Here is a 15,954-nt window from a genome sequence, read left to right as displayed (position 1 = left end):
GGTCTCCTATCAAGTGCTGCAGTGGGTTAAGTTCTTGACCTAATTTATGAATGTTAGATACAGCCAAGGTCAGCAGCAACCAGTCAGGCTGGGACATGCAGAAGACACCTGTGGGCACGAGCAAACATGGCAGCAAACCTGGAGAAAAGCCAGCAGGTGTAGTTCTCCTGGCTGTTGGACCACAAACAACGTGTACCACGTGCCATCCCATACACCATGATGTCTTGTTTTCCACCTTCAGTTCTTCTTCAGTCCAGCCCATGTAATAGCAACATCACCGAGGAAAGCGTTCATGAGAGCACCTCTTGGGCTTGGAGGTGTTCGGCTCAGGGCCAGTGACCTGAAAAACAGACGAGGATTCCACTGTCCTCCATAAACAAGAACCCCAAACAAAACAATCCACTGCAAATACAAGGATTTTAGCTAGATACAGCGTTGTCAAGGGTTAGCTTTGGTGTGAATGTTTGATTGTAGAGATGTTCTCTGTTTACTTCACAGCTCCAATTTATTCATTCTTCATGTGTTTCGGATATATAGTCTACAGTTACATTTCTCCCTCTCTCTTTCTTTCATGTTCCTTTGCCTCCTTTTGTTCACCATCAAAGTTTCACAAGGTAAGTTTGTTTCTGTTGCTCTTCCTTCCTCCTCACCCTCACACCTCATGGCAGATCCCAGAAAGCACTTGTCTAGGGTGAGGAGCTTAGGTCTGGCTTGGGCAGGTGCCGCCTGCTCCCAGCCCATGTCTGGCTCTGTCTGTGGTGTCTGTGCATGTCTGCCTGTGTCTGTCTGTCCTTGTCATTCCAGCGGACGCAGGGGAACAAGAAGGGTACCGCCTCTGGCAGTAGCCTGCATCCCCATCCCAAGAGCAGATTGCTCACAAATCCCAATGCCCCTACAACAGGTGATGCCTGAGCTCTCGGAGAAACCCAGAACACCTGCAACAGTCCCACCATGTGCCAGGTGGAAGATCCTGGTATATTGCTATAGCTGCAGGACAGACCAAGGTCAAAATGTTCCCTAGGCTGTGTCACAGGTGTTCTGGGGACATCCCCAGAGCAGGATAGGGGTGGTAGCAACCTGCTCTGGCCTCAGAGAACCTTGAGTAGGAACGTGGTCCTGGGGAGGGCCAGTGGAAGGACAGCCTGTGTACATTGGTTGCCTTTTGCCTGCAGCTTACTCTAAATGCAATCTTGCAATGGTTTACAGAAGTGCAATTTCAAACAAACTCGGTTAAGTTGGTGATTTGGGGCACAAATGCTGGTTCTAGACCTGTCTGCTTTACCAAACTGCACCTCAACTCTATTGCTACACAAGCACACTAACATAAAGTTGCTTTACACAAAATACCTACTGCTATACAAGAAGCATGGTAACTATTTATTTTCATGTATAAACTATTTAATAGGACAAGTAAGTCTTAAATATTTTAATAATGTAATTTAGCACAGAAGAGGTCATCTTTTGGCTTACTTTGTTCACGTAAAGAGCGATACAAGCTCTGCCATTGCAATTGGCTTCTAGCCGGTTGCAAAACCAAGCAGCAGAACTGAACAGATTTCTGTTATATCTTAATTAAAGGCAAGGCTACACAAACAAAGTAACTGTAAGTATAACCTATCTTGTTGCTTGCTTCAGCTAAGGATTTACAGCATGACCCCAGCTTTCTGCTCCACATTTTTTTTACTGAACAAGTTAGAGTAGTGCCTTAGGTAACTCCACATTACAGGGCTTCATTTTGCCTTCGCAGCTGACTCACAGTTAGAACATAAATGGACAAGAAATCATTTTTTCCCTACAAAATACTGTTGGAAAGATCTGAGGGTCTTTCTGTTCAGCTGCATGGCACGGGAAGCAGTGTGGTGCAGCGCCGTCTGTGCTGAGAAGTGTTAATCCGATCCTTGCCTCCCTGTGCTCCTTTAACAGCAGGGGATCCAGGCTGCCAAGGCTGGATGCACACGTGGACATTTCCAAAGTGCAGCAAAGGTCATTTACCAGGGCCACCTCTTGGTTCACCAGTAAGTCCCTTAAAGGTAGAGGTTGGAGCACTTGAGTGTACTCTGTGTTTAGCTTCTTTAAATGGACTTAGAACAGCCTTACGTGTGAGTTGGAAAGAAATTTTAAAAATATCAACGTTCAAAGCATTAAATATTCTTCTAAGATGCAGAATTTCACTTTTTTTTTTGAAATTCAAAATATGAACTTTACAGTCTACTTACTTTATTCAAGCAAAGAAAACAATTTTAAAAAGGTACCTGGTTGGAAGAGCATCACTGTTGCAGGCAGCGCAGGTATGGACAGTTTGGGATTGGACAGTTGGGATTTGTTGTTGTTTATTTTTTAAAGAGGAGATCTGTCACATTACAACCTCAGCTGCTTTTACAGCAGAAGCAGGGAAATCGTCTGGTGAGGTCGTTGCAACTACCTAGGAAAGTGTTAAAAAAAAACCACAACACAAAACAAAACACAACAACCCATTTTTCTCATCACCTCGTGTCACACAAGAGCTGCGGGTGCTCTGCTGTCTCCCTGGCCCCCGGTAGCTCACCCCAGCCACCACAGCAGGGGCAGCTGACAGAGCAGGGGCTTTTTTATGTCGAACAGATCCCTTGTCCCTAGCGCAGCTGGACTGCTGCTGCGCCCTGACAAAAGCACCTCTACTGCTGGTGGGCTGGGGCAAAGCAAACGGGTAATGAGGCAGACAGAGTACCCTTACGGGGATGGCCTCAGCGTACCCACGAAGCCATGAGGTTATTAGGTTGCACTGGAGGTTGCAGACACATACCCAGCACTTTTGAAACCCCTTCCGGCAGCGTGCCTCCATTCCGGTCAGGGCTGGTGGCAGCCAGGCGCTGCATGGGCAAGTGGTTACCCCCCCTGCGTGGGTCAATGTACACCTCCTCGTACACCAGGCTTGCCAGAGCCTTGCTGAGGCTGGCAAGGGACTTAGGAACTGAGACTAATCGTGTTCCCTTCCCCTCCTCCTCACAGGCTACAAGGAGCAGGGGATCCCACAGCAGCTGTAGTGGCTGGGACAAATATGTTCAGAGAAACACGGCAAGAGATTTCCTTTGGCAGCCGTGGGCCACGGACCTTTTCACTACCCTTTGTCTTTCTTCTTCCTTTTGTTTTGTGTTCGGCCCTGTCCACCTGCCCATCCAGCGGAGCGGAGGTGCAGAACAGCAGAAGGAGACTTGCACTGAGTGAGGAGCAGAGATGGGGCAAACGCAGCGTGCATTGGGACCAGCCCCAGCCAGAGTGCGGTGGGTGGTCGAGGAGGAGGAAAAGGAGTGTGCCGAGAGGAGGAAACCCCCCGGTGAAGGTGGCTCCTGGGCAGGCAGCAGAGCTGGGAGAGAGGGGAATGGGAGATATTGCTCCCTCTGTCCTCCCAGCAGGAAGTGGTCAAAGACATTTTGCCTCCTGTTATATGTTTTTGCCTCCTGTTACATTAAAGAAAACCAGCTGTGAACATCAAATGCCAAGGAGCTATCAATAGACAAACGTACAGCCTGTAAAAGCAACAAGCGTTACTTTTTTCCCTTCTGAGAGCCCGTTCTTGACTGCTTGGTGGCAGCAGAGGGCTCAGCCCAGCTTCCTCAGCTGTGTACCTTTGAAGCTCTATCATTGCAGATGTCTTGAGAAATGTGCTTGCTGTGAATTGTATTTTACTCTTAAACTGAGTTGGGCTGTCCTCTACTTCGATCCGCTGGCTCCACGCAAGCACCAGACCTCCCACTGGCCCCGGGAAGCTCCTACCAGCGGGAGACGGGGATCCCCTGTGTGCTGCCGGCGTGGCAGTGGGACAAGCCCTGCGCTGCCAAAAACCTCCGGTGTAAAGACTTCTCCTCCCCTTCCCCTGGAAGGAACCCGCTGTCAGTCTCTCCTTGGTTTGGACATGGATCCCTGCACAGCGTGTCCCGCAGGACCAGTCGATGGAGCATCTCCGCTCTGCTCCCCAGGGGTAAGTGCCTGACGCTTGAGGATTGTGCCCTGGTGCTCCTCAGGCACTAGGTGGTGGTTGTGGCCAAGGCACAGAGCTGCATGCTCACGGTGGGACTGCAGAGCTGCAGCTGCCGTCTGGGTCCTTTGTTCCTGGCTGCCTTTTTGGCAGGGCGAGAGGGGCTGTGCTGGGGCAGGTAGGACCTGCTGGGAGCCCTTTGGGAAAAGAAGGGGGGAGGTGGGAGGCAGGAGAGAGAGTGCGTGTGTGTGTGTCTGTCCGTCCGTCCTTAGCAAAAAGAAATCCCATTGCCTTCACCAGGATGTACCCAAGCAGACACCTGAGTTGCTCCTCAGCTGTCGTTTTGGCAGGGAGGCAGCGTGCAGCATGCATCCCCTGCTGTGCAAGGGCCCGGCCTCTCACAGCACGACCGATGGCTTTGGAAAGCACATTTCGAAGCACACTGGTGTGCTTGCAGCGCAGACCCTGTCACTTAAGATAACTTTTTTTCTGGAAAGGGATCCTCGAAGTGAACCAGCAGAGTGCACTGAGCATACGTGCCTCCTCCTCTGACCGCCTGCACAGCAGAGAACAGAAACCCCAAAATGCTGGGTGCAGTGAAAGGTACACCAGGTGTACACCAGGACAGCCCTGCTAGAGTAAGGATGCACATCTGTAACACGTGCAGCTCACTCAGTATTTACTGAGACAGACTTCAGCCAAGCCAGTATAACTTGCACCCTTTGTGTGTGTACAGAAGCCAGCTGGGGCATGAGTGCAGCATGCCTGAGTCCACATGCTCAAATAAACGCATGCACAACTGCCTTGGCATCACTGAACACATCCTCTGGTGCCTGTGGTCTCTGGAAGACATGGCTTTGGCTCTTGGGCAGAGAGAACTGCAGAAATAACCCAGGGGAGTTTCTGCTGGGCTCGTGCACGGCACATGGTTGTGCTGCGGTGCTGGACAGCCTCAAACAGCTATTTCCAACTATCCCGTGTTAAAATGGGTGAGCTGAACCCCGGTTTTTCAGCTGCTCCACAGAAAGCAAAGGTCCATAACGTGGTGCAGACAGAAAAGCCTCTCATTTTCAATTTTTAGAGGAAAACGATGAAAAAACACCATCTTCTAGAGCAAGTTAAACCACATAGCATGGGCAGCAGTGAAGTAGGTTTCTTGGGTGGACAGGTGCCAGCTGGTGCTTCTTGATAACCTAGGGCTGGGTGTGCTCAAGGTGAAAGGCAGCATGATTGTCACAGCATGACGTGGTGACAGGTTGCACGACAGCAGCACTTCGGAAATCCCAGCCCGATTCACAAGGGGTGGATTGCACTAGGAAAGGTTAAATATGGGGACAACCTGCATTAAAGACAAGAGCTGAGCTCCTCGGGATTACCCTGGTGTTAAAAAGCAAACAGACAAAGCCTTCGGGTACAAAAGCCCTTCTCAAGTTCTGAACCAGGAGAAGCAGAAAACTAGTTAAACGTCATCTAGGAAGAATGTGTTTTGGTACCTGTGAGGACTGATAGACTTGTGTGTTTGGTGCTGTCTGTCTGTGCACTGTAGTGAGGATGGGAAGATTCAGTTAGCCAGGGGAATGCTTGCATGAACATGCTCAACTCCTCAGGACTGCTGCACACTGGAGAACACCACGTGGATTATTTTTTTCCTCATTTTTAACCTTGCTGTCAAGTCAGTGAAGTCGACAAGTAACCAGTGCGCAACTCCAGAGGTGCTGAGGTCTGCCAGATGGACACCAAGGCCAAAGGGTCCTATTTCTGCCTGTGAGAGGGATCAGTTTTAATAAACAGCCAGATTTCCTCTCCCTACTTCAGGACAGGAGCAGCTTTACAGATTTGCCACTCTCCCAGCTACCTTAGAGAGAGCGCACTGGACTAAATTACCAACCAACTGCTGCAAAAACAATGAGGAACGCTGCTTTTTCCAGTAGCCCTTCCCTGGAGAGACATTTCTGTGACACCACTGGATGGATGGATGGTGGATGTTTTTCCCCTCTCCCAAGAGACTAGACCTCTGTGCAGGGCTGGATCGAGCAGAGCCCAGACCCCTGACACTGCTCCCAAGGAGCCCACAGCGGGGATGCCAGCAGCCAGAAGCAGGGGGCCCACAGTTTTCACTGGTGAGAAGACCAATGCAGTGAAAGCCCAGGTAGAAGTGCTGATTTGAAGCTCTCCCTCCTGAGCAATGCTTTTTATTATTATTATTATTTGTTATTATTATTTTTAGGGCCGGGTGAATCATCCAGCACCTTCCCACCTCCTCTGCCACGGGTGCAGGCGCCTCCCTGGTGCATGCGGCGTGCTCGCTCCTGCCTGCAGGAACAGGACCGTCCCAGCCACCCCTCCTCACCGGTCACATCAGCTAACGCTTTCAGGGCTTCCACCAAAACATTCCTCCTCTTCCACCTGGTAAATATTGACTCCCTTCACGTTTTTGGTACAGCAAATACCAGAAGGCTGTAACTGCAGGCCCTGCACATGATCCAGCTGCTGACCTGGACTGAGGCGCACTGGGACAGCTCAGTATCATCCCTCGCTTTATGAGTACAAATGCTTTAGGTGCAAGCGTTACAGCTACAGAGCAACAGCAGGTTACGAAGAATAAATGCAACTGCTTTACCACCATCAGCCAGCAACAAACTATCTTCTGTTGCTCTTTCTTGACTGGGAAAACCAGGTTTCTCAAAAAGGGCTTTATTGAAATAGTTCCTTGGTACTTTGAACTTAGCCAGGCTGAAAAAAGCTGATTTACTGCTTGCTGGAAAGCACTTCCAGGTGGGAACCAAACCAAGTGTGCTTTTGAAGTTCGTGGTGAGTCATAAAGTAGTTTCACTCTGAGTGAGCCGAACCATTTCAATGTTCATATATTTGTTGGTGTTGCCAGTTCTGTACTTACCATGGAAAAGGTGCTGTGAAAAATGGTCCCTGCCCTCCGCGCTCCTGCCTGCCCAGCAGAGCTGCCTGCAGAGGCTCAGCACCTCCTGGCCGTGGCAGCATGATGGGTGATCCCAGCACTTCCTAAAACTTTGCCATATTAACACTGGACACCTCCTGCTGTCCTCGGTCAGTCTTTTTGCTAGGAAATGGTCTGGCATGCAAGGACACCACAGCAGGCATTATGGGTACATGACATGTGGGTGCCTGTGTGTGTGCCACCGCATCCCACACTGCCAAGAAATCCGCATGTTCCTCTCCATGTGCATCACTTAATTTATTAAAGACCTTTCAGTTATGCTGGAAATTGCCCTTTGTCATAGTCTCTCCATGATGCATGAGGTGTTATGCAGAGCTCCACATTTGGGAAGCCCATGCATGAAAACCCATAATGCCATTACTCTCCAGGGGCTGCTTTATCCCATCCTGGTATTTCCTCCTCACCATTTGGGGATGAGCCATGCACATGCTAAGCCATCAGGGTGTCCTCATACCCTGCCACTGTGCAGCTCTGCAGGGGCAATGCACAGGGCTTTGTCCCACAAATACACTTAAAACAAAAAAATATTCAACCTAAACTACATCCTCTACACATCAACACCAAGACTTCTTTGGCGCTTTTAGTCCAGGCACAAGAGGAGCCGTTAATACAGCCAGACCTGATGTTCCTTCCCATCCAAAGGAGCGGCTTCTCCCATGCGCTCACTGGTGCTGCATCCCTGTATTTTCCAGCTGGCATTTCTCCATGCTCATGCACACAGTGCACTTTCAGGCAGTTCTGGAATTGGTTTTCCCAACTGGAACACAGCGTTTCAACCCCTCCTGCACGCCCAACCTGCCGTACCACACCAGGTGACGGTGCCACTAGCTACACAGGGATTAGCCCACACCACCCACCAGCTGTTCTTCCTCACCCACAGACCAGGATGGTCGGGGCTAAAAATCAGTCCCACCTCACCCAGGGGGCAGCAGCACCCTAGTGAAAGGGGAGTCGGTGCCCACATGCACCATCTTCTCCCCACATGGGGACCATGCTGGTGTCCCGACGTTCATTCAGCCTGTTTCATTTCCATGCTGGAGCCCAAACTGACCCAACCACGACAGTCACGGAGGAGCGCTTGTGAGCCTGCCAGTGTTGCCAACTGTTTGGTTGTGACTTGCTGTGTTTTGATACTGTGGATTATTATTATTATTTTTTAAGTTAAATATATTCTATTGCTGTACAACTGGAATGAAATACAGTCTTTTTACACAGAAAAAACCCACCAGCCCCACACTGAAGGGAGACTTTTCTCTTTCCACCCACTAAGCAGACGGGTGAGAACCTCCAGCAATGCCCACACTCCCTGAGAGGGGAGGCCGGGGCCAGGACAGTTTGCAAAGGAAAACAAATGGATGTGGGCTGCAAACCCAGCAGGAGTGCCTCAGTGCCCCAAACTTAGTTTTGCATTAAATATGCATTAAGCAGGCCCCAAGAGGGAGTTCAAATGTGGTAGGCAGAGCATCCCCACACTAAATAATGGTATCACTTAACAAGTTTCTAGTTCTGCACTGAGACAGCACACCTGCTCAGTCTGCTGTAATGCAGGGGGTGCGCAGGAGCTGCAAGCCAGACTTACAGACGGGCACACATCCAATATCGGCAGTGCACCTTCCAACAGGAGCTGAAATTTGGGTAGGAAACCAGCTTTCCTGTTGTGCATTTACAGAGCAGCTGGGTCAGCAAAGCCCAAAGCCACAGTGCTCCGTGCTGAAGCCCTGCTGCAGATAGGAATGGGTGTTTGACAGCTGCATGTCCAAACACAACCCAAAAGATGCTTTTTTTTAATGGGAAAGTGAGCATTCCCATGTGTTTGTCACAACAGCGCTAAAAGAAAGTCAAGAGTGGAGCAGAAGCATCCTTGTCACTGGGGAAACCCAGGGGCACCTGATGGGGGGTGAGCAAGCCCCACACCCAGCTGTGACAAAGGACATGGGTAAAGACCAAAATCGTAACCAATGCACACAAGGCCACCTTCTTCCATGAGGATCATCCATCCAGAGCAAGCTGAGGATATTTGCTTAGCAGCAAAAAGTACTTTATTTTTCAGAGCTGCCACTCTTTTGCTAATGTTAATTTTACGTTATGTTAATCCAAAGAAGGATGGTTTGCAGCAACTCATCTCTGCTCCAGAAAATATTAATTATATATATGTATATATAAATAAAAGGCTGCACAGCTGTTTTTATTCCTTCTGAACCTCCCAGGGTCACTCAGGCCTGCACTGGTGATCTACCTATCACCAACCAGCATGTGAATTTTGGGAACTTTGCTTCATTGCCTGGTGCTTACACACGAGCCGTCCCCTTGGCTGCTCAGAGATGCTATGCTCCACTTCAGCACTGGTGCAGCGCAGTTCCCCTTCCAAACAACGTTGCTCTAGCCCTTGCAGATGTCACGGGCTGATTTATTTATATATTTTTGGGGAAAAAAAAAAAGTGCGTGAGAAAGGAGGGCCTCTGAATTCCCATGTGGACTGTGCAGTTAAGTCCCAAAGTTAGCATCCAGCATGGCAGGACACAAGACACTCCCAAAGCAGAGCATGTACTGATGTGGCAAGGGACAAGTAGAAGCTGTCCCAGGAGGAAGAGGGTGGGGGGGATTCGGGTGGTGCAGTATCACCCATGTTTGCAAGTCTCAGGCAGCCAAGAACATGACTGGGTCTGTCCATGTCTGGTGGTAATACTGTGCATGTGACTCTTGGGGGAAAACAAAAATATGATTTTCTCCTTCAAGTGCTCCTCATTTCTGCTCCCAAGTGTAAACCAAACCCAAATCCTTCCTCACTGTGCTCCAGCGTCTCGCTGGGAAGCAACTTTTGCGGAGGGCCAGAAGCGCAGGAGCTGCAGCTCCCCATTCCCAGCCCCACCACGGGACCGGGCTGGTCCCCTGGGCGTGCTTCTTACAGTGCTTGTGGGGGCAAAGCGTTACTGTGGGTGTAAAACCACGCTGGGAAAAGCATAAACTAAGCTGGCATATACCGCAGCTGGGCTCTGCTCACCTTCCCATTGACAGCCTTAAAAAAAAAAATCCTAATCACAAAAAAATAGGAAAAAAAATATCGTTTTAAGGCTGAGGAGGAGAACACAGAGCAGACCCAAGGGGACACAGGGCTGCCAGCAGGCGGTGGGAGCCGGCCCCACGCCGGGCAGCGGAGCCGGGCCGCCCCTCGAGCCCCTGGGGCCGGGCACTGCGGGGCCTGCTGCCCGCCCGGCGCCTGCAGGCGGCCCAGAGCCGGGGCAGCGCCGCCCCCCGCCGGCCTCGGGCGGCAGCGCCCGGCGGGGCCTCCCCGCGGGGCCTCCCCCCGCTGCCGCTCCCGGCACGGCCGCTCGGGGGCGGGCACGGGCCGAGCCCGGCGGGGCCTCCCCGGAGCGCCTCCGGAAAGGGCCGCGCCTCACGGGGCGGGGAGGCGGGCTCGTGGGGTAGGGCCGAGCCTGGGCACGGCTCGACGTGCGGGTTAGGAACAGCCCCTGTCCTCTCAACGGAGCCCAAAGGGTGCGCAGCCCCCTCCCCACACACGGCAGGGGGACATCAGCACGGCTCGTTTCTAAACCAACAGCCCCTGCCTGCAGCCCACCCGTCCCTCTTGCTCCTGCCTTCCCCCGGCAAATAAACCATGCCCACGGAGATCCGAGCTGAACGGCTCACCTGCAGGGGTCAGCGAGGGCTCGCCAGGACTGGGCTCGCTGCAGCACACACAGGAGGAAAAGCCTATTTTTGCCAGCACTAATCCCAGCAGCGTTTCATCCAGGTACAAATGTGGGTTTGCCCACTTCCTAATACCTTCATTTATAGCCAGCAGCCATAAGGTGGCAACAACTGAGGTAATTTATCTGAATCATCATTGCTTGGGCTTCATAAACCCCTCCAGACATCTCTTGTGGATGGGGCTCGGCAGCACAGCTGCCCTGCATCACCCATCGTGAGGCCCAAACACATCTCCAGGTGCTCCCCCACAGCTCCCAGCACCAGTACCACCAGTAGTACCACCAGTACCACCACCAGTACCACCTTGCACAGCCTCAGCCACCATCACGCAGCACATCTGAGCCCGGCATCACCCAAAAGTCACAACACGCCCAGCACTCCCAGGAAGAACTTAAAGGAGGCTCATTCTTGCAAGTGCTAGATAATTAGATAATTAAGAAGATGATTAGTAGAAACTACACAACCTGAGCAGAGTGCCCTGTACCACGTGGCCCTGTGGTAGGTGCTCAGAGGCTTCATGGTGTAAGTATCTACAGCAGCATCTAAAGTTTGCTTTGTTGCATCAATGTAAATGCTGACCTCTCTGGTGTGAACTGAGTTTGTTGAACGTTTCGCTTATTAATCCCTGATGTGGCAGGGAGCCTGGAGAGGGTGGTTTTGCTTTGGGCGCAGCAAAGCAGGTGGCAGGGTGCTTGCTGTGGCATGTGCTGTGTGGTGCTTGCAGACACAGCTTGGTGTGAAAAGCTGCCCGTTTCCAAACTACACGTAAATTTCGGTACTGCCCGACTCCAGCACTCAGTTGTGACAGGTTTCTTGCCCTGACCTTTTCCTTTCCCTTATCTACCACAATGTCATGGTATTTCCTTCAGTAACAGGTGAGAACAGATCTGAGGATCTCATTATTTATCTTCTAGGTTTGCATTTTAGGGGGTGGCTTGGTGAGTTTCGGAGGCCCTTTTGGAAATCTTTGCTGTCCCCTTCAGCAAGACAGGACTCTCAGTGGCCTCCATGACCTGGAGTTAGTAAGTAAAACATCAGATATTGGCAGTGATGCTGCAAGAGTGTGAAAGATAGGAAAACACAGACTTCTTTCTTGCAGCCCGTGAGAAACTGTTGAGTGAAGTCATAGCAGTGCCAGTTCTGTAGTACTACAAGCTATTTTTCATAGCAAGAGGTTCCCAGTCTTTAAGCAAAGTTTTGCTTTGGGAGAACCATGGAGAAGCCATGGGTTGCCCCAAGGCTGCTGCAAGCTGTGCCACAAACAGAACCGACGACAGAAGGATGCTTCCCATATGCCTTTATTTGGAAAGTTACAGGAGTTTTTTTTACAGGCACTGTGCATTGGTGTTTCAGACCAGTTTAGATTTTCCTCCATGTTACCCAATGACTGAAAGGGGAGGTGGGAGCTGGGAAAATACCTCACAGCAACCGTTCCAGCCTCCAGAAAGGCATAAGACAGCTGGGAGAAACAATCTGCTTCTTTTGAAGCCACAAAGTGAGGAATCTATTTTATAAAGTCTTAAAAAATAATATATATATATATATATAAGAGCACAAAGCTAAAGTACAGCAATAACTGGTACATATCTAGGCATATCGCTTCAAACCTTTTCTCCAAAGATGGAAAAGGGATGGTTTAAAAACTAAAAACACAGTTTAAAAAAAAAGGGGGGGGGGGGGTTCCATGCATGAAGCTTTAGTGTTCTGTGCAATTAAAATGGGATGAAAATAAATATAACATTTAAAAAAAAATCCAACCTTTTCCATGACACTAATGGAACAGAGGCAAGTCTGTAAGGCACTTCCATAAGGGCTAGTCTAGAAAGCCTGGTGAAGAGCTGCAACAATGCAACCATTTACAATGGCATCATATGAGCTGAAGACATTTGTCTGCTGAGACATGAGCTGAGAAAAACCTTGGGAAAGAGGCTGGGGCACAGCTGCTGGTGGCTCGACAGCCCAATCCTCCTTATTGCTGCCAGAAGACAACCTTCAGCAGGGGAGTGGTACTCAGCAGATGATGGCAGAGGGGCTCTCAAGCATCACTGCCGGGAGCGAGATGAGCCAGGGTCTGGGGCTCGAGCAGGTGCAGGGTTTCTGGCTGCAGCTCGGTCCTGCCGGCCCATCAATAGCTGACCTTTAGAGAGCCAGTGCTGATGTGAGCAAGCTGCTTAGTTCAAATGTTCCAGGAAGTTAAAAAATAGCCTCCACCCTGAATAGAGAACTGGTTGTTTTCACAGGACTCGAAGCAGGGAGGCCAAACACAAGCTGGGAAGCTAGCGACTGAGAGTAGTGGCAGAGCCAGCAAGCAGTGCAAGAAAAAGGGAAGGCACAGGAACGCTTGCCTCCCCCCTCTGCTTTGCCATGCGAGTCTAATGTGGCACCTTGAATGCTGCTTGTCTGCCATAGCTCCCACCTGCTGGGAAGCACTGGGCAAGAAACTGGCACTGGTACAAATGATGGAGGTGCTCCAGGTGGGAGGGTGGTTCTGGGCCAGGAGCAGGCATTGGCAGCACAACCCTTAACACACGTGAAAAAAGGAATGACCAACCTGGATGTCTGCCTTACATCTTGTAGTCGTCCATTATAAGCTGTTTTTCTCCCTGCCAGCCCTGCCCAAAGCCTTTATTCACTGTGGAAGGTCAGCGATGCCAATTAGGGAGGTGGATCACCAGTAAGGAGCTCATGGCGTTACCCACCAAGCCAGTGCAGCCAAGGTGGGTGACATGGGGGGGCAGCACCCGGCCGTGGGAGATACCTGTACCCAACCGCTTGGCCCTGCAGCGAGAGCAAAACCCTCACCCTCCCGTGTGACTCAAAAATAATGGAGGAACCGCCACAGGATTAATGGAATGTGTCCAACACAAAGAGAAAAGCTCAAATCTGCAATTCTAGTGACTCTTACGTACTCAGCAAAGACAGTTCCCAGGGCAAAAGGTGCTGGCAAAGGCAACTAAAGGATATCAACCCCAGTATCTTCCATCATCTTCAAGCCTTGCTCATCCACCCTGGGTACTAAAGGATCCCACGCATGGCCAGAGGTGTTTTGGAGATGAAGCTGCTGAACCCAGCACAGGCAGAGGCTCCTTCCTCCACCACAGCCCTGTTCCAGGCAGCACTTCAGGGCCCCAGCTGCAGCAACCCCTGACCCACAGTGTCTCCATGGCCACCCAGGGAGAAAGGTTCCCCTAAAACCATGCTGCATGAGACAAAAGCATGGTAGGGAAAATGTGTATTTGCCTAACCAACCCCTCCCAGGCTGCTCCAGCACAACCATGCTACTGACTCTGTGAAGCCAAGGTTTCAAGTTCAGGAGTTGTTCTGGAAGGTTAGCTCTGTATTTACATGTGGAATTAAAAAAACAAAACAACACAACAAAACCACCTTAAATAGGGAGAGAATAGCTTTAAAATTGGAAGGGCAAGGGTTGGAAAGTGTCTTGTAGTGCAGTTCAGAAGAGTCAGTTGGGAACAGGTTGGGGGTAGTGGCAGAGTCGGACGCATGGCTTTAATGCGAGTCCTCGTTCTGGGACAACTCTGTCAGGATCTGGATGAGATTGTCCAGTCCCCAGAGGTAGCCATCCTCTCTGTTCCCTTCCACCCAGGGCACGTTGTGCTGGAGAAATTGTCCCTCCGGCAGCGGGGTGGTTTTCCCAAAGTCAATCATCCAGACTTTGGCTTGTTCCTTTTTGTCGTGAATGAAGAGGAGGGAGCTCCCAATTACCTGCGGAGACAAGAGGTCAGTTAGTTGTGCACCTGCTTCACATCAAACCCAGCTCTGAAACCTCACCTACAGCTGCGTTTGCAAGAGATTATGCCGAGATTTTGCATGAGCGAAAGCGAGATCAGTGCTTTGCCAGCAGTGTTTGCCCATGCAAATCAGGTATTCAGACTGGCTGATTTATTCATACAATTCCCTGCTTCTGGCAGAAGAAAAAGGTCAGCAAAACACAGGCACGAAAGGTACAGATGTAATTTCGGAAACTGAGTCAAGGTTCCTGGGGAAGGAGTGAGATGAACCTCAGCCTGCTGACCGAAGATTTTCCAAGGTCGGCTCTTGATGGCTGTTTAGCACCACTCACACCCACCAACTCTACAGGCATCACTGTAGGAACAGGTATGCTCCAAGGATGAGGTACTTGCAAACTGCTGCCTGAAACACCATGCATTAGCACCCAGATCCCCCCCTAGAGTATCCTGGCTTTTACAGTGCTCTGCACAAGTTACGGAGGTGAACAGGCACAAGTTTCATCTTCCATAAATTTCTTCTGCTACACCTGCTTTGGAGGGCTCACTCTTACTCTGACTGGCCTTCCAGAAAATCCAGCAACAAGCCCCAGGAAAGCCCGCAGGTACGTTCATTTGTGAAGGCGAAGCACATCGTCTGGACGTGCACAGATTTGGTGGACTATGAGCCCACTTGCTCTTGTGTCACATACGGGGACTTCGGGTGAGCAAAGCGCAATGGCCTCAGCACACGTGCCATGGCATGCACACAACTGGAAACACCTCGTGCGCCACAACCTGGGCAGCCAAGAGGAGGAGCACAGCTCTGGGGACATCCCGCTGGCGTCAGCCCTTCAAGGCAGCAGCACTGAGTGCTACCAGGGACTCCCATGTCCGTACTGTCACTGGGGTTTGCCTTTAGACAAGGGTTTTAAGCTGGATGTGTGTGCTGTTTGCGAAAGTTATTATGTATTCACATTTTCAAGGAGACTTCCTCCTCCAGTGCATTGGGAAAATCTCCAAGTTCCAGCAACATGCATTATTTCCCAGAAATGCTTATCTTCAGCTCTTCTCCTCCTAAGCTCTTAGAGCCCTCTCTTGGCTGGGATACAGCATTTTAAGGAAAAGCCTTTTGCTGACGTTCTTTGCTTGCCTGGCCTGAGTCACCAAATTCTCTTGCAGCTACTTAGAGGAGCCCCAGCCCACGAGGGGAGACGTGAAGGGCTTGGCAGCCCTCCTGCTATGTTTCATCTTGAAGTTTGGTGGAAAGTCAAAGCCTCTTCTTTGTATTTTTTAAGGATTGGAAACTCCTTTCAAAACCTCTTTGAAAAGGCTGTTTTGTTTCTGTGTTTTCAAATGAACTCTTTGGCACTTCACTTCAAGGAGCATTTTGTTTCTGTCACTGAACTGACCCAAAACACTCAGCTGTGACATTTCCCTGGGTTTTCCCATTGCCCTGCAGGCACTGCCGTGGGGAGGCATGTATCAAGGTCCATCAGAGGGGCAGCACAGCTCTGCCTCGGGGCAGGGGGAGCAGTGACTCCCAGACATGTCGAGCTAGGCATTATTCTTGCTAGGCTCCCTTGCCCGTG

The 15,954-nt window shown here is 50.6% G+C and overlaps 2 protein-coding genes across 5 annotated transcripts in view; one reads left to right on the top strand and one right to left on the bottom strand.

The window, feature by feature from the left end:
* Positions 1-9,064, top strand: part of STUM (stum, mechanosensory transduction mediator homolog) — a 42,155-nt gene extending 33,091 nt beyond the window's left edge. For 2 of the 3 annotated variants that reach the window (XM_048057512.2, XM_066993627.1), the window contains 2 exons: positions 2,989-3,958; positions 6,183-9,064. In XM_048057512.2, the coding sequence (XP_047913469.1) occupies positions 2,989-3,023 (35 nt within the window). In that variant the 3' untranslated portion in view covers positions 3,024-3,958; positions 6,183-9,064. The remainder of the gene's footprint in view (positions 1-2,988; positions 3,959-6,182) is intronic. The other variant, XM_048057511.2, reaches the window with a different exon arrangement.
* A 2,853-nt stretch (positions 9,065-11,917) lies between these two features.
* ITPKB (inositol-trisphosphate 3-kinase B) overlaps positions 11,918-15,954 on the bottom strand; it is a 60,102-nt gene continuing 56,065 nt past the window's right edge. For both annotated transcript variants that reach the window (XM_048057508.2, XM_066993626.1), the window contains exon 8: positions 11,918-14,360. In XM_048057508.2, the coding sequence (XP_047913465.2) occupies positions 14,145-14,360 (216 nt within the window). In that variant the 3' untranslated portion in view covers positions 11,918-14,144. The remainder of the gene's footprint in view (positions 14,361-15,954) is intronic.

Source organism: Anser cygnoides, chromosome 3 (genome assembly GCF_040182565.1).
Source record: "Anser cygnoides isolate HZ-2024a breed goose chromosome 3, Taihu_goose_T2T_genome, whole genome shotgun sequence".
Taxonomy (NCBI): Eukaryota; Metazoa; Chordata; class Aves; order Anseriformes; family Anatidae; genus Anser; species Anser cygnoides.
This window is presented reverse-complemented; position numbering and strand designations above follow the sequence as displayed.